This window comes from Lepisosteus oculatus, chromosome 8, assembly GCF_040954835.1.
Source record: "Lepisosteus oculatus isolate fLepOcu1 chromosome 8, fLepOcu1.hap2, whole genome shotgun sequence".
NCBI lineage: Eukaryota > Metazoa > Chordata > Actinopteri > Semionotiformes > Lepisosteidae > Lepisosteus > Lepisosteus oculatus.
The window spans coordinates 15119580-15142639 of NC_090703.1; the positions used below are offsets into that span (position 1 = coordinate 15119580).

The 23060-nt window shown below is 40.5% G+C and overlaps 1 protein-coding gene across 1 annotated transcript; it reads right to left on the reverse strand.

Annotated features, from left to right (window-relative positions):
* Window positions 1–2598: 2598 nt before the first annotated feature.
* On the reverse strand, window positions 2599–22478 carry wdr21 (WD repeat domain 21). Its single transcript, XM_015350646.2, has 14 exons — window positions 22375–22478; window positions 18443–18552; window positions 16637–16725; window positions 16140–16297; window positions 14683–14765; window positions 13670–13772; window positions 12940–13083; window positions 11909–11958; window positions 10675–10754; window positions 9190–9282; window positions 9001–9098; window positions 5645–5821; window positions 4050–4164; window positions 2599–2858 (listed from the first exon to the last, which is right to left on the reverse strand). The coding sequence occupies exons 2-14, from the start codon at window positions 18541–18543 to the stop codon at window positions 2620–2622; spliced, it is 1530 nt and encodes a 509-aa protein (XP_015206132.1). The 5' UTR covers window positions 18544–18552; window positions 22375–22478; the 3' UTR covers window positions 2599–2619.
* Between the last annotated feature and the right edge of the window lie 582 nt (window positions 22479–23060).

The following is a 23060-nucleotide window of genomic DNA, read 5'->3' on the forward strand; positions in this document are numbered from 1 at the left end:
CAAGCACCAGATTGAGTAGCAACTACTTATTTCCCCTGTAACTTGTTCTACCAGCTGATCCTTTTCAGCAATGGACAGAACTAAACAAGGAGCAGTCAGTGTGAGGTTTTTGCTGATTCTGATCCAAGCCCACCCATTGGTCTGCTGATGGCAAAGCCAGGGAGTACTCAGAACTCAACCTGCATGGTCCTCCTGTATTTCATATAGGAGGACAGAGTACACTGCTACTCCAATCAGAGGTCGACCTCCATCAGGCACTAAAACCTTATCAGCCCCGGTTCAGATGGGCCACCCTGAAGCCAGCTCAGTCCAAATGCCCCATAGTACAGCTCTAATTTTTTTGCAAAAGAAAATGTTATTAGAGCTCTGTATACAAGGTTATGTTGGTACATGAAATACAACGCCTTTACTCCGTTTCTATGGGGCATTTGAGGCGTGAAAACAATCCTCTCTGGCCGCCTTCAGTATTTACATTGTAAAAATTCATACATTTTTCTTCTGGCTGTTCTTATAAGCCATACAATTAGCCCAGGGGAATGACCAATCACACACAGAGCCTTTCACTCCAGCTCCTTTGCACTGTGTGGAATTCCACTCCCTTTGAGGGGCTCATTACTCACTAAGAGCAGCTGATGAGCCATCAGCCATCCTGATATATCAAATTTTTAAAATACTTACAGGCATAAGGTTTTTCCTATGACATATGTTTAATTAGAGCTCCGCTGTGGTACTGGTCTTATCAAAAAAGGCAAAGTTATTGACAACCGTAGTGAAGAATTACTCCATTTTGGATCATTTTAATTTTCTCTGAAATTAGGTAGGTACACTTGGAATTAACATCTTTTGCCTTACTTTTGCAAAAGGTCAACAGTTTACTTGAATTTCAAAAGCGGATGCAGTACAGTGAAACAGCATTCTGAAGCAGCATGTTCCACATAGCTGGGAGCAAGGGAACTGTGGAGGTCTGTGCTGGAAAAGCTCATGCAAATCTATTCTTTCATAACTGAGAAATGTGGGGTTACAATATCTTCCACCTCAGCAGCAACTTCTATCCTGCAGATATTTTTGTTTCTAATATAAAATATTTCTGATATTTTTCATTTCTATGCAAGATATTGATTCATGAAACAAAACCTTTCATAGGTTTGGAAAGGACACACCTTGACTTTTAAATTTCTTGAGAGCAACAAATGTCTTTCACACAAAATATTGGCAAAGTGTGCAAAAGTAATTGCCAACAAACAAAACACATTTATTATGTTTTCTAATATGAACTGTCATATATTATAGAACAATTTCTTTTTTAAGATAAAAATATACAGAGTATAACATTGTTTAATGTTGCCATCTAGTCCTTACACCAGAAAAAATCTGCATAGTCAGTAATAGTAATAATCTGATATCTCTTACACTGGACATGGATAAAATTCCCTATACTGAAAAAAATCATGATCCCCTTCTCCACCTTAACCTGTTGAATACAGACTGGAGATAGTAACTGCTGTGCTTGTATTGCACTCTGATGCAACATGACTGCCTGGAAGCACTTTGGCTCCATAGTGGAGAGATGATCTGTGAAATAAAAACTTCTTGATTGACACTCTGTTACACTTTATTTTTCTAGCTTTCAAATATTTAAAATGTACCTTTACATTCAGCCACTGTAAAAATATATATCATAACCTCAAGCCCAGGATGTGAATTACACAGTAAAAGAATATTAAGGTGTGACTCTGGTAATTGGTAATATTAATCTACCATGTGCATTACAAAGTCTTCCCAGGTTTGGGGTACCTACGGTATCGTTCTGTTATGTAGATGTATGTCGCTCACAGCTGACAGCATCAACAATTTGCTCTGCACCTGGTCCTTGACAAACGCCTTGAGGCAAAGCTGAGACTGCAGTTCCTGCTTCCCTCATCAGTGCAGTCAGATGCAAATTAAATACATTTTAATTATGATGTACCCAGAGCTCTTACCAAAACTGAAGCATACTGTTGCCTATAGTGAACCACACATCAAACATCTATGATATAAAAAAAGAGGAGGAATCTACAGGATGTGCATGTCAATTTCCATCTGATACAAGGAAGTAATTAAGCCTTCTCTGTTGTGGCTTTAGGTAGGTTGTTTGAAATTAAATGCTGGAGCAATGTTTATACTATCGTAAATAAAATCCTCGTTCAACGGTTTTTACTCTAAAGCATTAACCAGCACGGCTATTAGTTGTTTTTTTGTGAGGGTAAAAAAATAATGTTCCGCCATCTTCTTCATTTTAAGTTTTGATCCAGTTACAAAATGTGACAAACAGTAACTTCTAATTATTTTTATATAAAAATGGAGCTTCAACATTTAAGAATTTAAACAGCGCTGAATCAAATTGCATGTCCTGAAGGGATTAAAATGTGCCTCATCGGGAACGTTATCTACAGGACGGTGCAGACTGGGCTGGGAGGAGAAATACAGGTTCCCAGCTTCAATACCCATCACTCCTTCTGTACTGTCACCCTGGAAACCGAGACCTAGAGATCTGTTCTTGGGAAGTGATCAAGCCTGATTACTTGAGCCCCTGTATCACTCCTATAAAAACAAGCAAACTTCAACGTGACATTTCTCCTTTTAATTAGATTCCCCCTCTGGACAGAGAGTCCCATCCTGATAGTCTGAGTTGTAGGAGAAGTAGTAGAGGTCTTGGCACACAGCCATGAGCAGCCCAGGGAGGCCGCTTCGCCCGCCGAGCTGCGAGGAGAACACCACGCTGGGCACAGAGTCTTTCCCGGCAGGGTGAGGGGAAGGGATCGACCTGAGCAGCCGCCCGTCCCCCAGGCTCCAGAGCCGGGTGTAGCAGTCCTGACCCACTGTGAAGAGCAAAACACAATGTGAAAATGACTATGCCACACCCCCGTTCTTAACTTTTCAAAGGTGTACTCCACACTAAGGAGACACCCGTCTTTCACTATGAAGCCAATCTTTGAAAAAATGCAGAATACAGTCTTCCACACTGGATTCAGACTTCTTTTCGGATATGTTCCCCTCTTTTTTCCTGTGCTGTAGATCCTGGTCTCCTACAATAAGATGAAAAACAATCTGGCCACCAGGGGGCCCTGTTAGGCTCAATTAGTAAAGGTTATTGTTCTGAGCAGAGCTCACTTTCAGCCCCGTGGTCCAGAAAACGTTGGTCCAGGTATGATCTTAGTCATCAAATCAAATTTAAATAGGATTCACCTAGTATTGTCACAAAATGAGCTGTAATTTGGAAACTATTTTGATTTTTTTTATTTTGATGTCTTGTTCCCTTGTTAAACTTCAGTTAAAAGATTTGAACAAAACATAATTAGTTGAGCCCTGCTAGAGTTGGATGGTGTGGAGTCAGACAGTGACTCCTCTGTGGGGAAAAACAGGCCTACGGCTCATGTGGGATGACATGAACAATCCTTATTTCTCCAGCACTGGAATGAGAGTAACAGTAGTGATGGCTATTAGCAGAAGGAAAACTCATTTCTGATGTAAAATTAAAAAAAAATAAAATGGGTTATTCATGAAACCACATGCACCTTAAAAAACTAGTTCTGGCGCACTATGGCTGCCGTTGCATCATCCAAGTGGATGCTACACATTGGTGGTGGTGGAGGGGAGTCCCCATTACCTGTAAAGCGCTTTGAGTGGAGTGTCCAGAAAAGCGCTCTATAAGTGTAAGCAATTATTATTATTATTATTATCTTGCAACAGTACAATTCTTTGATCTGCTGTAAATTAAAATGAGCATGAACCCTGGTTGTAGTAACAGTCTGGTGCTGGACATAAACATGACAGTACATGCTTGTAGTGTGTGATAATACTGAAGAAACGAAGAGGCAGATTCATTAGCTTTTGCACCAGTATCACACTCTTCACCACTCTGAAATGTCTCAGAAATCTGTACAAACCAACCATACCAGAATTTTTAGTTTCTTGGTAAAAATGGTGCAAAGACTGCCTGGAACAAACACTGTAACATGCATCTTCCAAAAATAAATGTTCTGGCATCAGTGGAAAAGTTGAAGACAAACCTGCCAGCAGCAGTCTCTCTGGCTCATTCACATGTAGAGGCAGGTAGGCGTGCTCGTTGAAATGGCCTTCATACTGCTGTACTGCTCTAGACATCCTCAGATCCCACAGTTTAATCTGCGAATTAAATTCTCATGTGTAAATTGAACTGGACCCAATGGTTCCTACAGCACTTTCAAAAAGAACAAGTGTTGTAACTCCTATTACAATGAGTGGCCAATCCCTACTTTCCTGTAGTTTCTAACAGATCCTGTAATCGGATTTTCTTCTTCTTACTGTGCTTTAATTTAGTAATGATTTCATTTTAATTTAGCAATTTAGTGATTTTTTTTTCAGTAACAGAATCTTGCCAATCCTTTGCTTGATTTTCCTGGCGATTAAAGATAACAGGCACATTTTTTTCTAATAACCTTACTGAATAAATGACTACAATGTTTCACCACATGGAGCAGACCATTCTATCCACCTTGAAAGTCCTATTTTAACTTGTCCTACAGATAGCGGACAGGTTGCCACCTGGGTAAATGAGGGACACTAAGGATATTTAAAACTATGTCTCCCACACAAATGTCACTCATGCTGGGCAGGCCTGGTTGCCTTTAGTAATGTCTAGCATGACTGCAAGAGGAGACTTCACTGACTTCGGAAAGAGGGGTGATTGTTGGGGCAAGTTTGGCAGGAACTTCAGTAATCAAGACCGCTCAGTTTGCAGATGTTTCATTAGCAATGGTGAGTCTGAGGGAAAGACAGGGCAACAGCAGGTGAAAGCACATACCCCAGGATCATGATATCTGTGTAAAGAGTTGAATTACAAGGCAGTCTGAATTCAAGAAAAGGTTAACAACTGAAGACCAGTTGCGAATCCAGTGGTGCAAATAGCTCAGACAATGAACTCCAAAGTAGTTGAGAAATGTGATATGGTCATATGTGATGCAAACCTAGAGAACTCTGCAGCCCTGAGTGCTTGGTTCCAGCAGTGAGGGGGAATGGTGGTTCAGAAATGTTGCAGGGTGCCTCCTGATATGGTTTGAGGGCCCTCACTCCCCTTAAAGGCAAGGTGAATGCTAATCGCTACTTAATGGGACTAAATGATCATCTTCCAGGATGAGAACGAAACCCAATAATTTGATAACCATGACAACAATGTTATCAAATTGTCATGGTCTTCTTCTCAGTCACCAGTTCTGAATCCAATCAAGCATTTATGGGATATTTTGGAGCGACACCTGAGGTGGTATTTTTCAGCTCCATCTACCAGGAGTGATTTGTCCAGCTTTCATATGGAAAATTGGTGCTGCATCCCTCCTGCAGACGTACAGTTGGCTGACTCTATACCATGGCACAAACAGGTCCTACTGGCTGCATGTGGTGGCCCATGCCGTATCAAGTGACTCTACACTGGTGTTTCTATTTTATTCTTGTCAACTATCTGTAATAGTGAACAAAAAGACACAACTGGAAGGCAGCAGAAAAAGAGTGGAAGGAAGACCATCGTCATAGCGTGGTGTCCCGTGAGGTGCAGAGAGAAATACAACACAGAGTAAACTGTGCTCTGGACATCGCAGGCCCGGATGGGAGCAGCCCTGAAGATCCTCACCTTGCCCAGCATGTCGGCTGCAATGAGGTAGTTCTCGTCGTGCAGGATGCGGACGGATGTGATGGCAGACTCTTGGTAAAAGCGGCCCCCCTTCCAGCTGTTTCCCCTCCGTGCTCTCTGCCGCAAGTCAATGCTGAAGATCTCGCCCGAGCGACAGCCATTGTACAGCACTGGGGCCTGGAGAGGGGGAAGAAGTGAAGGACAGGAGACATGCAGTTCTTTCAATTCCGGAAGATTCTCAACTTAGTTTTTAACGGAGAATTGCAACACTACTTTCATATTTTGGGGTTAGAAAGCATTCAAATTGATGAGTGCATTTCAGTACACAATAAAAGTCAAATGTCCACAGTTACTTGTAAAACCTCCAATTTAAATCACAAAATTTCCATATTCTGTGAGGCAACAAAACATCCAGTGATGAGTTGCAGCCCTATTGTAAACAAGCCGGCTTATTATTAAATTGAAATATTGTTCTTGATTTCAAGATGGTTTTGCTGACAAATGCTACTTACTTTTTAACTCTGCACAGATCACATTGGAACATTTGTGCGGTGAAATGTCCACTGCAAAACCTACACTTATTCGCTCGTACATCGCATTACATTAGTCATTACAGTGACTAGTGAGCAGGAAGGGCCGCATCTCGTGGGAAGTCTCACTCTCGCCCGTGCCAGGACCAGGGATTTGCAACAAGGTGGTGACTTACAGCACTTTCACAAAGTTCTCAATTTTGTGGTTAATTTGGAATTTGTAAACTTTTTCTGTAATGTCAATTAATTTATTTTGTTACCGAGATTTAATAACTGGTGTGAGAAATTGGGACTGTAGTTCCCCTTTAAGTTAAATAGGCACTACACATCTGCAGTTCTTCTGTGATTTCAATGTGTTCATACAATCTGTTTGATTTGCTTCAAGGCACTTCTCTAAATTTTGCATTATATTTTGTCTCACAGTGCTTTTATCATGATAGTGTTGTTTTACTCTCCCTTTGGTGTGGCATGCCTTTTAAATTGTATGAGGGTTGAAGTTATTGTTACCAAATAAGTCTGAAATGGCAGAGTTTAATAGAGAATAACATCATTAGCTTAACACAACATTAAGAAAAGTCTGACGCCTAGTGTCTGTTTATTTAAAACCCATCTACGTCTTCGTTTTGTGTCTCCAGAACGGAAGAAGTGAAGGTTGGTGTGGCAAGACACCAGCCAGACCTTGCAGGCCACCCATGCTGCCTTACAGGCCCAGTGGTCCACATAGCAGGAGGTGAACCGACTACAGCAGGGAACAAACTACATTAGACCACTGATGAGGGCTGGAAACTGTCTTGCCAATCACGAGGCTGAATGGGTTCACCTGAAAAATACAGTCTCTTTGGACCTGAACAGAGCAACAGAATATTAGATATTGCCAAGGATCTAACGAGGGCAAAATCTCAAATGAGCGAGGACCAGGTAGTGTGAATAGCTCCTATAATAAAGGAACATATGGACAACAGAACCTGCAGGTTAGTTACCACCAGCAGGTTCAGGGGAGATGATTCCACCTGGAGGACAGAATGATTTTCCTCCTTCCTACATTAAAAAGAAGATTATTCACAAGCTGGCAGATAATATAATGAATTGGCACATTTGAATTGAAAACGCAGCAGCCTGATATACACAAGCCAGAACTCATATATCATCTAAAATGTACCCGGCTCTTAGCAACATAGAAGGCTATAGCAATTACCCAGAAGAACCCAGGATGTCTAACACAACAATATTACTTTCTCTGGGGTGGTAGTGATTGAATGTTCTGCCCTATAGAGTGCCGCAGTTAAACAATCTGAAGTTAAAAAATAGCTGTCTCTTAAAGTAATATAGAAAAGCCACCATATTATGAGTTGTCCAGCTGCATAATATTTGTCCCTAAGCTGGACAGAACAAAAGAGGTTCTATTAAGCCTTTCACTGGCTAAATGAGGAGTCAAAATCTGATGCCTATCCAATATCCAATGACCTGTCTATATGAATTAATCAAGAGATAATCAATCAATCAATCAATCAATCAATCAATCAATCAAGAGATAATTGCCCTTAGCAAAACCAGGTAGGAAAAGACTGCTTTCACCACACCAGCAGTATCATATCTGTACCACTTTCTTGTGCTGCTCTTTGGTCTCTACAGTGTGCCTGTGATATTTTAATGTATGATGGATAAGATCCTACTGTACATTCTCGTGGGTATATCTGGATGATACTGGCATTTTTAGCAAATACTGGATGACACACCTACTGTTTATGAATAGGTCATGTTGGACAGTGCCAGGAACTCTAGCCTTACAGTTGACTCCTTAAAGAAAAAGACTAGGTTCGTGCACATCAGAAGTTTTGGGCATGTGGTTGGATGAAGACAGATGAGGATGAAGACTCAGCTGGACAAAGTGGCCACCAGCAGAAAGTGACCTCAGCCCCATAACAAAAGCAAATGAGGTCCTTCCTTAGTTTGATTGCGTATTACCTGGTTCACAGAGCGGGCAGTACCCCTGAGGTCATGAAAAAGGCAGCCACCAACGCATTGGAAAAAGTGACGTGGCATTCACAGATCTGAAGTTGGCTCTCTTCACTAACCCTGTCTTGTCTGAATAAATAAGTCAGCATAGTCAACTCCCACGTCACCTCTGTGCTCCTGTCGCAGGAAGTTGAAAGGATTGTCTTGTTGTGAAATGGACTATGGATGCCCGGGTTGTGAGAATATGTGCCATGCTGGCTGGGGAAAGTGTAGTGCAGCACTGGTCCAAGCAAGGCAAGTTGTACCTACAATAAATGGCCACAAGAGAGCAGTGTAGGTCCTGTTTCTGACCTACATAGCTACACCACTAAAGGAATGTTAAGTGGCTTGAATACTCTCAAGGAACATAACCAGTGATATCAGCCATGATACAACAGCTGAAAAAAGCAACAGCGCACCTTTAAAGAAGCAGTTCAGCTCATTAGGCAGAATTAGAGGTGGCTTACTGAACAATTTGACTTTGGACCAGGGCTGGTGAAAAATGGTGTCCCCCATGTTAGAAAAAGAGAAACTGTAAGAGAGGTCAGAGTGCTACCTTGTATGTTTTGTGAAAATATTGGTCGGCAGTTCCCACCTTCAGGGCAAAGAGGAACTCAACTTCATATGACATAATTCTGAAGGGAAAGATCCTGGACCATTTGACCGGTTTTCACTAAATAAGGCTGACCGCTCCTACGACAATAATTCACAACTTGTCACTCTTTACTGTGGCAAAATGTGTGTAACTACACAATGGGGAAACTGGCCACTTAATATGAATGTGAAAATCCCATTTTCAAGGTTAAAATGGGAAACTGGATTCTTACTCACCCGCAGAGCAAACTGCTGTGCCAGCACATCACTGCTGATACCATATGTCTGTCTACGGCCAGTCACGGCATCTGTCACAATAACACGCCGTGATAAACCTGAAAAACAGTGTCTCCAGTCAGAAATATTGTTCATAAGCCACAGTAAGTCAGCAGGCAGTATTAGGCTGAACAGAACAAGGATGGGTACCTGTGCTGAAGTTCTTATCTGCCTGGGGGTTCAGACACCAAGCACATGACCAGGCTGTCGAAATTTTAAAACTGCACAGCATTCCTGGTTGGTCTAAAAAAGAGAGAGTGAGAGGGGAAGTAAAAGACTTTGAGGACTGTAAAGGTAAAAAAAAGCCAAAAAACAAATGATTAGGGTACTTGTCTGGTGAGGCGAAATTCAAGCATTCCCAAAGAAGATGATTGGCATTCCCTACAAAAGTGTACATACTATAAACATTTTCCTAAAAAAAAAAGGTGACTTCATTTTTCATTTTAAAACGGCAACAAATTGTGTTTACAAAAGCACAATTTTGCTGTAATTTTGTGATGACAATTTCAATTTCTCATAAGACCACAAAAACTAGGGGAAATATGGACAGAACAATATAGAAAAACCTCCATGTCAGGCAAAGGATATCAGTTATACTATATGAGGATACATTTAAAATTACATAAAACAAAGTGTCATGATTTTGATGGTCAGTTTTGCAACCTGAAAAATGAGGATCAGACACAAGGACATTTCTTTCACTTGAGTTATCCTACGGGCAAAATATAGGATCTGACCACTACTGAGTCAACTGCCACAAATTTGCAATAGTACGTTAGTAAAACTAAGGAATAAATTATTGTATCAGATACAATAGGCCAAGCAATACACAACAGTCTGCAGCACTAACAGCATTTTCAAATATAATGAAGGAGAGATTTCACAAGGAACAAAAATGCTGTTAAAAAGCTGCCTAGAAAGGACTGTTTCCTTACCCAACGACTCAAAAGACCTGTAAAAATAAATTTTAATGCTTTCCAAAAGAAGACTAATAGACAGAATTAACCTTGGCTGTGACTGCAGAGGAGAACTATTGATGAAACTAACAAAGAGACTGATTGCCCTGCCATGCTGAGTAATTGAGGCACAGCGTTAGACTCCACCATGTCATCAACTGACTACAAGGTCTGATAAGAACCTAAAAAACAGGACAACCCCAAAACCGCCTGCTCAATACAACCTCAGTCCTCTTAATCTGAGTATCCTTGACTCTCTAAAGAAGCAGAACAGGTTGTCTATACTGTATATAGAGTGTTAATTAGACTTGTAAATCTTCAGAGGGATTCTCTTAACAACATGTTAAGAGTAATGCATTAAACAGTCTTGAGAACTAGAAAGATGTAAAACTGCACCATTGCTATCAAAAAATGAATGGGAGTGTTGGAAAAGAACACATTAAAAATAATTTTATACCCAGTGAAGTTAACATGTATGCCAATCAGAGACGCATTCAGGCAAGATTCACATCCTTAAGGATAAATAATGCATATTTAACGATTTGATACAATCATTCTGAAAGATTGTTTAGTTGACAGCTCTGTTTTCGGGAAGGATTAGTGTATTACAGTACATGATTTGGCCTGGGGACAAAGCTAGTGACAGAATGGTGTAAAGCACACTGTCAGCTGCTCTCACCTGGGTTTGAATTGCTGAATAAGGATGCTGGTAGCAGGCTTACACAGCCTGGGGTTTGTGCAATACCTACAAGACAAAGGCTGTGAAAGTCTGTCAAGAAAAAAAAATGAACATTTGTAAAAATCAAGACAGACCGAATCACTTCTCATTGCAATACAGGACGTAAATACTAAGAAGTCAATTGTGTTTGCTCTTCCAGTGTAATACACAACATTAAGCTTTTTACAAATTTTACAACATAAAACTGCTAATCATGTCTACCAAAACTTTGGGGAATGTGAAAATATTATCTTTATAGAAAACAAGATTTTTCTAAAATCAGGTATGAAAGGGCTATACATAAAAGAGTAACATATGAAACATTACAAATAACAGGAGGCTATTCAGCCCACCTAGTTAGATGTTAATTTATCCAAGGATCCCATAGACTTTCTCTTGAAAGAAATCAGGATATCATCTTAAACAACATGGTTGGGTAATTTTTTTCCATACTGCTACAACCCCTTTGGGTAAAGAAGTCCACACGTTTCTCAGTTTTAATTGACTTCCACTACATTTCCACTTCTGCCCTCTGGACATTCCCTTAAGCCCTCGAATGTACCTGATGACTAGCTGGTCTCCATGACATTGAATAAGAGTCTGTCAAGTGAATCATCACTTATACATTTATTAAAAAGTGTCAGACCATTTCCAAGCACACTCCAGAGTCCAGAGACAGAATTCTGAAGGACAAACCTTAAACACCTTTAGCTGCACACTTAATAAAGAGGATGCAGCACTATTAAAAGCCTTGAAACATCACCCAGTAGCTGGGAATCTAAAGGTGGTTAAAAGATTTTGAATCAAGTGTAAGCAATTCAAGTAGTGAGCATATGAAAAAAAAATCCCTTCACAAATTATTTAAGCTAGTTATTTATTTTCTTAGATACCAGTTTCAATGGTTGTAACAGGATACATTATCTTTCTCCCATCCAGAGTTGAGAATACACAGTAGCGTTTTCACAAGAAAGTACTTCAATATGGCTAAGAGGGCTATTGTTATTTCTTTGAGAATGTGAGTCCATTTAAACCTTTTTTTCTATAGCTGACGTGTTGTAATGTAAACTTCAGATACTATGTTGTGAGTGTACTCATAGTAGTAGTTTTAAAAGTTGTTTACATACGATACGCAATAAGTAAGTCACATTTTGGCATCTTATATTGCAGTGATACAATAAAGTGGGCCAAAGGATACAGGACATGAGAGTCAGAGTGGGTGACAGATGCCCAGCAGATGGAATTCACCTGAAACACAGAGCAGAAGGTGCAATGCATCAGCACACTTGTCATTGCTAACTTAAGCTGCTGTCATCTTCAGTCATTGGTTCATTTTTATAAATCACAGACCAGGGCTCCCCAGATCTGCTCCTTAACAGCAGCAGTCCAGCAGATTCTGTTTATCTTATTAAATCGCTGATAGCACAAGAACACAGAAAGAGGTGTAAACACAAAGTGGTGTACTGTAATGAAAGCTTAATTTGGAACAATTGAAACCACCTGCATGGATCTGAAGTTGCTTATTATTTAAGAAGAATCACAGAATCTGTTGGGCTGTTACCCCCAAGACCAGACTTAGGATACCCTGTCTTACAAGCCCAAGGGAGTACTTTTTCTTAAATTCTACAATTTGCTGGATGAATGCATTCACATTTAAGAACAGAGCGACTGGGGATGTGGACAAACTTTTTCCCAAATTCAGGATTAGATATCGATTATATCACATCACCTACAGTAACTGCTTATTTAATTCAAGGTTATGGTGGCCCAGAGCCTATCTCAGGAAGCATTGGGCGCAAAGAGAGATACAACCTTAACAGAACACCAGTCCACTGCAGGAGAAACACAGACACAGACATGCACACTCTCACACCAGGGCCACTTTCCATAAGCCAATGAACCTACCAGCATGTCTTTTTTACTGTGGGAGGAAACTGACACGAAGATGAGAAAAACATGAAAACTCCACACAAACAGCACCTCAGGAATTGAACCCTGGATCCCAGCACTGCGAGGCAGCAAAGCTAACCACTGTGAAATCGTGCCAACCATTAGTTACACATATTATAAATAATATTACTTTTCTGAAGCTTTTTTTTCCCTCACACTACAATTCTTCCACCACAGAGGTTTTTCATATATGTCTACTGTGTACAGCTGGTATTTATAGGTCCACGGCTTCTTTAAGGTGAAGGTGAGCAGGTTCTGCTCCAGATACAGAGGCACTACCTTGCGGTTGGTGAAGTAGAGGTTGTCGCACATCTCCACAGAGAGAGAGCCCTTGCTGCAGCCTCTGAAGTTCATGATCCCATATTTGCAGCCTCCGTGCTCAACGTCATTCACGGTGAAGACGCGCTCACAGGCAGAGTCCGCCTAAGGGAGGGGATTTATTCATAGAGACAACAAATTTATTTGAATAGCTTCTCGAAAAGAAGACGAACCCGTTGACATCAAGGCTTTAAATGAATCAACCAGAGTTCAAATGAATCACTCAGAGTTCAGGTTGAGAGCTGTAGGCCTGATGCCACCAGGCTTAGCCAGGCCCATGTCATTGTACTAGTAGGACAGACATTTCTCAAGCTGCAGTGCATAACAGGGCCGAGGACAGCCAAGATCAGGTTCCTTGACCTGTGGCAACTCCAAGGAGCGTGCGCGGGCGCCTGCAGTGATGTTAGTAGAGATACGACACCTGTTCCGCTGATGCTAACTCCTCTGTAAGGCACTGGGCAGTGAATGTCAACGTAGGGCATATTTCAGGAATGCATGCACAAGTTCTCTTTGTGCTTTCATGTTGTCAAGCATAGATGACTAACATTTTGCACATCCATGCAGATGAGTATAAAACATATACAGTAAAATAATTTGTGACTAGGATTCTAGAAAAGACTTATTCACTAAATAACAAAGTTTACTCGTTGTGTCTGAAAATTGTGGGTAAAAGATGGTACTTGTGACTCACCACGATGAGCTTGAAGTTGTCAGTATTAGGGCTGGTGGAGTCGGAGCTCTGCACCTCTAACTTGTGTCTCCGCATACTGGTCACCTTCAGCTCGTGGATCAGCCTGGAGTCACAAAGACAGCTTGAGCCTCAAGCAATACTTTTTAAAATCCCTTCCAGAAACTAACACGCCAACTGTACTGTCACAAAACACATATCTAACCTTTTTAACTCTTCTGGAAATGAACTGAGTGAAGTCTAATATATAATCTGCACTGGTAAAACCAGTGCATCCACAGTGGCAATATCTTGTAAATGCTGCCATGCTACTTCATGCATAAAAAAATAATAATTGTAAGAGAAAGTGCATTCACAGTGACTTGCAAAAGTATTCAGACGCTTCACAGTTTTCACATTTTGGTGCTTTAAAACTTGTATTCATGAGACTTTGAAGAAGCCATTAATATCTGTAATAAACACAACCTATTCCTCACATTCAAAGCAAAATCCTTAGCTGTGGCAAACCTAAATTAAGGTGCGCTAAATTACCTTAACGAGCTACAAATATTTAAGCAATCAAAATATTTTTTTACTCTAAAGTTTTTGTAGACATTACCTGTAACTTATCCTTCTCTTAGAAGCATACAGCTTGATCGTTCATGATTTGAACAAAACGTTTAAAAATGTGTATGCATCGGTCTGGGATTTCAGAAAACAAGGACTCCACAGGTGTCCTGTTTGAATACTTTTGCAAGGTAGTGTAAGACTGAGAACAGGAAGCAGTTCCTTATACAATTTATTGTGGGAGCCTGGAACACACTATTCAACCATGTTGTTAAAGCTGACACAATGAAACTCCCTCCAAGAAATGTAGGATGAGATCTTCAAATCAATCACCTATCAACAAGGCAGATGGGCCACATGGCCTCCCTGTTTGTAACCCTTTCTTATGTAGTAATTGACTGCTTTCAAAGATTATCTGTTAAAAATTAAACACACTGATAACAACGAAAATAATTATTGCCGTGCTGTACCTGCAGTATGAGCTCTCTGCAACTAATCCCATGTGTCTTTTTTGAAAAAGTAATGTTGAATTTAAACCAACTCGGGGGGACTTCTAGAGGAAGGGAGACAAAAAAAGAATAAAGACAAACATTACTCTTCAAGAATAAGCCCACAACGTGGAAACACTTGAATCTGGGGTTGCATAAAGAAAGGCATTTCTATAATTGAATGCAACATAAATGCCGTAAGAATAATTGTTTTATATTGTAACAATCAAATCTGGTTCACCACAGTAGTAGAGAAAAGGATGTGTGAAACAAGAGTAATAATAAATTATACTGGTTTACTAATGTACTGGAATTGAACTGGATTAAACATGAAAATAATTAGAGGGTTTGCAAATTTAAAGTAAACAAAGAACAAGTCTTAAAATAAAGCAAAACCAAAACAGAACAATAGCGCTCTTTTGCTGCTCTTGAAAAAGTATATTCTGATGTATTGCCAGGATTGCATTGCATTCCAATTGTACATTTCTAACATCTCTGTAGCAGGAGCCTTAAAAGAAGAACAAAAGTTTCCAGTGCTTTCCTGCTTTCACCAAAAAAAAGCAATATAAACTAGAGTTCTTGGAGATAGTGCAGTTTGCAGAGGAAGATTTGCTCCTACACATGCAGAATCCTAGAACATTCTTTCAATATACAGAAAACTGTTTTTTTATATTTCTCCCAAGTAGAGGTCCTCCGAGCATTAAGATCAGTGATTTACCACAAAAGAGACAAAAGTGAACAAAAGACTTAAACCTTCTAAGGGAGTGGCTCAATTACACCAAAGGTGGCAGTACTGAATTAAAGGTCTAATAAGGAAATTTTATACATCTCAGAGCTGCCTAACCAAAATGAAAAAGTGAGAAGCAATTACCTGGGCGGGTTAACAGCTGGATAATTAACAAAAGATGACAGCATGTTGATTATGTTGGAGAAATGTGTCTATTGACACGATTTCAGCCAGTTAATACAAACAAAGTAAGCATGAAGTTCAGTTAAATGTCTCAACAGTCACACTTGCTGTAACAGTGGCATCTTCTGTTACACATCATAAAAACGGAATTGTCTTCTGAGCCACGTCCTGACAAATGTGCAGGATACCAACAATTTACTTCAGAAATGCAGTATTAATTGTCTTTTAAAGTTAAGAAACATTTTTTGCTCCACAGCAACAGTTCTTACATTTCAATATACTGTATAAGACATGTTTCAGTCAAGAAACTTTACCAATACAAAAATAGAGGCATCCTACATTTGTCTAGTTGTTAGAATAGTACCAAGCAGATTTCTAGTGGCTTGTATATCCCTTAAATCAGATACACAAATTTCCAGACTACAGGGCACAGAAAAACGGCAAGATTAACAAATAAACGGGAGAACTGGCACAACTCCCCAGGTCTTGTGGGGGACCTTGTCCAATTCTGGCCCCACTCCGAGCTCACCTTCCTGGGTTGTTCATCCTCCCTCAGCAGCCTGACTCGCTGGCTTTCCTGTTGCTCCTTCTGCAGGCCTTCCCTGGTCAGGGGGTTGCAGTTGTTATGCCCTGGCAGAAGGCGGAAATAGCGGTTCTTCTCTGGGTCAAAGTAAAAACCAGGCAGATCTGGAGGAGGAAATAAAATTTGATTTTACTTCCAGGTTGAGCGTCTTTCCAGAACCCCTAAAAGGATGCTATAAAAATAGAATATCTATATTTTTATTTGCTATGCATGTTAATTAAAAATGAAAAAACAGGTGGGTTTGTCGCTGGAGTGAGCAGACCGTTGTGTACATCCAGTTTATCTCTCCCCAAGCACACAGCGTTGCACTGATCTTGAGAACGAACGGTCAGCTACCCATGTTTGCAGGTTCCTTACAGCCAGGAGCCACCACCAGCAAAACTATCCGGCCAGAAACATCCTCACACAGAGCAAATGGCAGAAGCCATTAAGCAGCAACTGACCTGGGGCAGAGGCTCTGGAAGATGAGCTTGTCGAGTCTGCTGGAGGAGCCTGCACATTCCGAGAAGTCCCAGGAACACTGCTCCCATACCTGTGGACAGGAAACAGAGGCGAGAGAATGAAGGCCTGTGAGTGCAAACATTTTAATATACGATGTCCTGTCTGTAACACTAATTCATCTAAAATGTTTTTAAAAAATGAAGAACAAAAATGGGTTCAGGTTTCAGTTGGATGATATCTGGAGATAAATTGAAGGACTAGCGTGGAAAGCTTCTCAGAGTAGTGGTAATCTAATACAAACAACGTTCTCCAAGTAGTATATCCTCCAATATCTTGACTCCCTTAAAATCGATGGAGCTGTTACGGAGACATGGTACGTAAAGGTTAATTGCATACTGAAAAGAAGAAGCACAATGTTGAGCCTTTTTTAGGTTTCATCACAAATTTAGGCATGGTTCTAAAAAAGTATTAAGGACCTTGACAAAAATGCACAGTACTACTGTAGAAAAAGGGGATTAGGCAGTCAAATAAACACTTAAGCCAAACCAAAATGCTCTTCATAGAACAAGAAGCCAAATGTGAGTCTATAGTATTACAAAGACAAATAAGACTCATATTTGTTTAATTTCCCTATAATCATCTGCACCTATTACACACATGGCAATAACATTCATACAGTGCAAAATCTCGAGGAATGTAGCATTGTTGCTGCACCTTAAAATTTGTTTTCTAGTACAATATCAGATTTCAAGTCCAGGTTTTCTGTCATGATATTGTTATTTTGAGTAACTGATTTCATTTGAGAGTTTCTAGGTCACAGGAAATGAAATGACTTGGTGCCGAAAAAAAGTGTTAGCTTCAGCAAGGGAACACGCACCCACCATGGACCAAACCCCCGCTACATTATATAGCACTATCTCAGTCCAAACCAATCATTACAGTATATCCACTTAGACGGTCCTTTCACACCATTTGAGATACATTTCCCCCCAATTCTGGCTTTGCTTGACTTCTGCAAACCTTTAATCAAGGAGAGCCCAGCGCAGGCAGTACTATTCTGTCTTGGTTGCCATCAGCCTATTCAAACAGGTCTATTCACACAGTGCTCATGATGGTCTTTAAGTGCTGCTCTTCACAAACAGTGTAAAAGCTACTACAAGCTGCAGCTACAAAACAATAGCCAATCCTGTGGCTCCGTCATAGACCTAACTGAATAAACAGGAAGTTTAGAAATACATGCAGATATCACGGCTTGCTTATCTGCACCGTGCACCTGCGATTCACTAGTGGAAAATTTGAAATTGTACAGGACCTGTGACTAAAAGTTCTATTAGCAACTCACGTGCTCAGCGGAAATCTGAAATATCATTGCTATTTCATCACTATCACGCCTCAAAATACTGGATTTTCTTTCAGATTGTCTTTTTGTCTGGTGTAAGATTTGAAGAATGCAGACTGGAAATTAGTCAAAACAAAATATATATATATATCTCCTTGGTAATGGAGAGTTTTTGTTTTTTATTTGTTTTTCCACATCTTCTAAATTAATGTAAATCAAAAACACAGAGACAGTGATGTACTCTTTTATCAAAAGACTAAGGGATTTAACTTTGGTCATTTCTACAGAATTCTCTCTTTTTGTGTGCAAATGAAGACTATATCTGCTGCAAACCAGTCTAGTATAGTGAATATCACATCAGGACCCTGTTATGGGAAGTGCTCTCTAGGGTGTATTCTGAGAACCTAGGGTATATGACACAAGACAAACAGAGCTGTCTAGTGCAAACACAAGGGCTTGGAAGGTATACCTTTCCTCTTGAGATCTGTGGCTAGAGTGGTCCCTTTGCCATCCTGGGTTATGATGTCTCCTGCGATCAGCTCCCCTGTCCCGCCAACTCCCCTTCTTCATCCCTGTATTCTGATGAAAATGGGATTAGGATTAGGATTAGGGTTAGGTATGTAACCATACAAAGAAGCCTAAAAGATACAGTAGTCTTTTGGAAGTGTTACTCTGTTACTCTGATCCAATTCAGGGGTCGTGGGTAAGCCAGGACCTATCCTGGCAAACAAACGGGTACAAACCAGGGTACACCCTGGACACCAGTCCATCGCAGGGCCCACACACGGACACACGCTCACATCTGGCCAAATTATATCAGAAGCCAATGAACCCAGCAGTATGTTTGTAGAGTGTGAGAAGAAACCGAAGCACTCAGAGGAAACCCATATAAACACAGGGGGAGCACACAAACTTCCCGCAGATATCACCCCAGGGCTGGAGTTTAAACCCAGGGCCCCCAACGCTGCAGCAGAGCAATGCCAACTACTGTGCCACAGTGCTGCCCTCTGTTCTCTTTAAGACACCAAAAATAATGTGATAAAATAATGCGAGTTTTTTAAACGTTTGCAAAAGGACAAATAAAAAACACAAAAGGAACTAAATTCTTAACTCATTCTATGCTCAGTTTGAGGTCAGTAACGCCGATCCAGCCAGGAGGACTCCAGAAATCCAGGGCAAACACCCACTGATCATATCCAGAGCGGATGTATGTAAAGTTTTTAAAAAGACCAATCCACACAAGGCCCCTGGCCCTGATGCTATCACTGGCTGTGTTCTGAAGGCATGTGCAGAGCAGCTGGCAGATGCCTTCTCGGACATATTCAATCTTTCTCTAGCTCAGTCTACAGTTCCTTCCTGCTTTCAGAAAACCACCATCGTCCCTGTCCCTAAGACACCCAGAGTCAGCTGCCTTAATGACTACCACCCCGTTGCACTCACATCAGTTATCATGAAGTGCTTCGAGCAGTTGGTCAAAGCATACATCACCTCCTCACTGCCTGACACTCTAGACCCACTACAATTTGAGTATCGCCAGAACAGGTCCAACAGAGAATGCTATTGCCACTGCCCTTCATACTGCCCTCTCACACCTGGATAAGAAAGGAAGATATGTGAGAATGCTCTTTGTTGATTACAGCTGAGCATTCAATACCATAGTGCCCTTGAAGCTTGTCATCAAGCTCCAGGACCTGAGAATGAACACCTCCCCTTGTAACTGGATCCTGGACTTCTCAACAGAAAGTCCGCAGGTGGTGAGGGTGGGCACCAACATATCCTCTACCACGACTCTAAACACTGGAGCCCACCAAGGCTGTGTGCTTAGCCCTGTCCTCTACTCCTTATTTACCCATGATTGTGTCGCCAGGCATAACTCAAACTCCATCATTAAGTTTGCGGATGATACAACAGTCATCGTCCTGATCACAGATGGTGAAGAGTCTGTGTACAGGGAGGAGGTTGAAACCCTGGCAGCATGGTGCCAGGAGAACAACCTCTCTCTGAACATCAGTAAGACTAAGGAGAGGATCTTGGATTATAGGAAACATCAGGGAGCAGGTCACATACCTATTCATATCAATAGAAGTGAAGTGGAGAGGGTCAGCAGTTTTAAGTTCCTGGGAGTTAACATCACTTAACCTGGACCCACCACACCAACACCGTGGTCAAAATAGCACGGCAGGGCCTATTCTTTCTCCGCAGGCTAAAGAAGTTTGGCATGCTGTCACATATCCAGGCCAGCTTCTATACAGTAGGTGCACTATTGAGAGTATCCTGACTGGTTGCATCACTGCCTGGTATGGGAGCTGCTCCAGTCCAGGTCCATTCTCAAGAACCCCAGTCATAAACTGTTTTCTCTCCTACCGTCCGGTAAACGGTATCAAAGCATCAAAGTCCAACAGATTACGGAACAGCTTCTACCTCCAGGCAATAAGACTGCTAAACAGCCAAGCTGCAGTTCCTTCAGCAAATCACCCATAATGGCTACATGGACATACAGTTTTCACTGTATGCAGCATACTGCACTACTTGGACATAATATATTGCATAAACCCTGGACACATAGCAGCTCTATTTATAGAGTTTTGTCTGAGTTTATTTCTATCGCACTATTATCTGTCATCATGTAACCTTATTTTGTCACTTTAATTTTGTGATTTTTACCCCCCCGGTGAGCTCATAGATAAGACATTTCATTGCCAGCAACTACTGCTGCATGCTGTATTGTTGTGCATTAAATAAAGAAACTTTGATTGATTGATTGACAACAGCATAGCGGTTAGCGCTCCCATCACCTTCTGAAAGGTGCCTCTTTCATGTTTTCCCTGTATTCACAGTGATGTTCTCCAGGTATTTCAGGTTCCTTACACCACCCCGTGACAATACTAATCACTGGTGTCTCTAACGTGTGTCACTGTGCTCTCTGAAAGACTGCCGTGCTGTCCAGGGTTTCTCCACTGGGCCCAAGCATACCATCTATGCCTACAGGATAGGCTCCAGGTGGCGGGCTGCAGAAATCTTGGGAGTTTTCAAAAAGCCCATCCTGAAGCTGTTAAAATTTGAACCATTTCACAATTCTGATATATTCTTGCAACATATTTACATATTTCCATTCATCGAGCAACAAGAATTATTGGATGAAGATAACTGTACATAAATTAGCTCCATCAAGAAACAGTAAGGTGCAATCAGTCAATGTACACTGAATATTCAAGAAAAAAAGGGAATTGCTCATTACTTGTATCAAAAACCCTGTTACTGATTTGATGTTTTCTAATCTTAGACCGGTATAATTAAAAAACATTCTAACCTCATTAGTAGGGTAAAGGTTTGGATTCATAACTCGATTGTTTCATTATGAAATATGCAGGTAAATCACTGAATACATATAGCCAGCTGGTGCTGGTAAAATAATTGAAATAAATACTACGGTTATGATTAAACGTAATTTTGTTTAAAGAACTGAACATCCATGGCGTTGACCGTCAGTGAACGCTAGCAGTCCGTCAAAGACAAGACCATCAATATGCATGTAATTCATGGTGTATTTGCGCGTACCTATCCCTTAAAATGAGATTCTGTTTCTGAGATTCTGAGTCCCGTTTCTTCTTTGTAGATGAGAATTATTTTCCCTCAATTGACGTATCTCTTGACTAATTCCCTTATAAAGCAAATGAAAGTATCTGAGCAACTACTGTAATAGCTTCATACAATCATACAATAAATGGATAAGTGATGGCAGCCTATTCTAGGATAAAAGATAACACAATAACGTAAATTTCAATCGGTACATATGCCACCGATATCGGACATAGTACACTTCAGGTTTATGGCGTAAAGGTTTACCTTTTGAGCTGACAGTGTGTAAATGAAGTCCCACTGGTATGTGTTCACAGAAAACACCCTTAACTACGTAAACGTACCGCAATCACTTCACATCACTTAAATTACTTCTATTTTTTGTTGCCAGTATCGTGCAAAACAACACTCAATTCCAATCGTAATAAGGTAAAATACCCATTACAGCAAAACTAACAAAGGGCAGCTGTAATCCTATCAAAATCAATATGAAAGGATAAGCAGTTGTTTATTAAAATATATTAAACGCACAGTTATAGTGGTTCACATACTGTAGCTACATATTTTAACTAAATTTCAATCATTGTGAATATCTCAATCGTAATCATGAAGTATCTACCAGTTGTATTTAAGGATTTTAATCAATGATCCTATTTTCATAAAGCCCCTCTAAAATACACATCTAAAAAGATACAATCCCCTCAAAGGTTGTCCAAACTATAACAAACAAAGTAAAGTCCATTGATCAGAACTTTAAAATTACCAAATAACATTAATAAAAAAATATTTAAAAGACAGCAACATTCGCTTTTCCTGTTTTACCTGCCACAACGCTGCAACCACGTGATGTTCGCCAGCCCCGCCTTTCGTCTCCTATTGGTCCATCTCTGACGCTGCGTGGCGTCCTGGAGCACGTGATTGACTTCCCTGCGTATCAATTACACTGGCGGCTTTGCTGTTTTGCTCTGAGCACAGAAGTGTGTCCAGTATTGTAATGTGGTAGTACTGTTGGCTCGCATGAAACAGGTTCTGTGCTATTTGAGAATTAAGGTAAACAAAGGATGTTAATAACCGATCATTAAAAAGGTAAAACACGACACTGAAAAAGGAACACGTGTATTAGTGTAATATTTAATTGAAGTCGGTGTTCTCTGTGACTTCATGAACTGAATTTAATGCTTGAAGGCAGTTTTGCCGTTATGCTTTCTCACACTGTATTTTTTATTTTATTTTTGTACAACATTTTAACAACTCCCCGCCTCCGCACTCACAGTTGCGTTTTGAGTCAATAGCTTTGCGGCTGGTACGTCGTTATTGCTTTGTAATTGTAACTTTTGTCCCCAGTGTTATTGATCTGCTGACCCGAGTTGCAAATCTTTTACGAACTACAATATGCCTCTTTCTCATAGAAATGTAGACACTCAGCTTTTACATAAAAACAGAAATGACCAATGCTGTGAGTTAAATGAATTTTGTATTGTTGACTTGAAAATGCTGAACATTTGTGT

Excerpts from the sequence above, each read along its gene's own strand:
- wdr21 (XM_015350646.2), bottom strand. The coding sequence starts at position 18,543 with ATGAAGAAGGGGAGTTGGCGGGACAGGGGAGCTGATCGCAGGAGACAT. Across the intron at positions 16,726-18,442 it reads CACAGATCTCAAGAGGAAAG|GTATGGGAGCAGTGTTCCTG; the intron begins GTATACCTTCCA and ends TCCTGTCCACAG. Across the intron at positions 5,822-9,000 it reads CACAGCAGTTTGCTCTGCGG|GCCCCAGTGCTGTACAATGG; the intron begins GTGAGTAAGAAT and ends CCCCCTCTCCAG.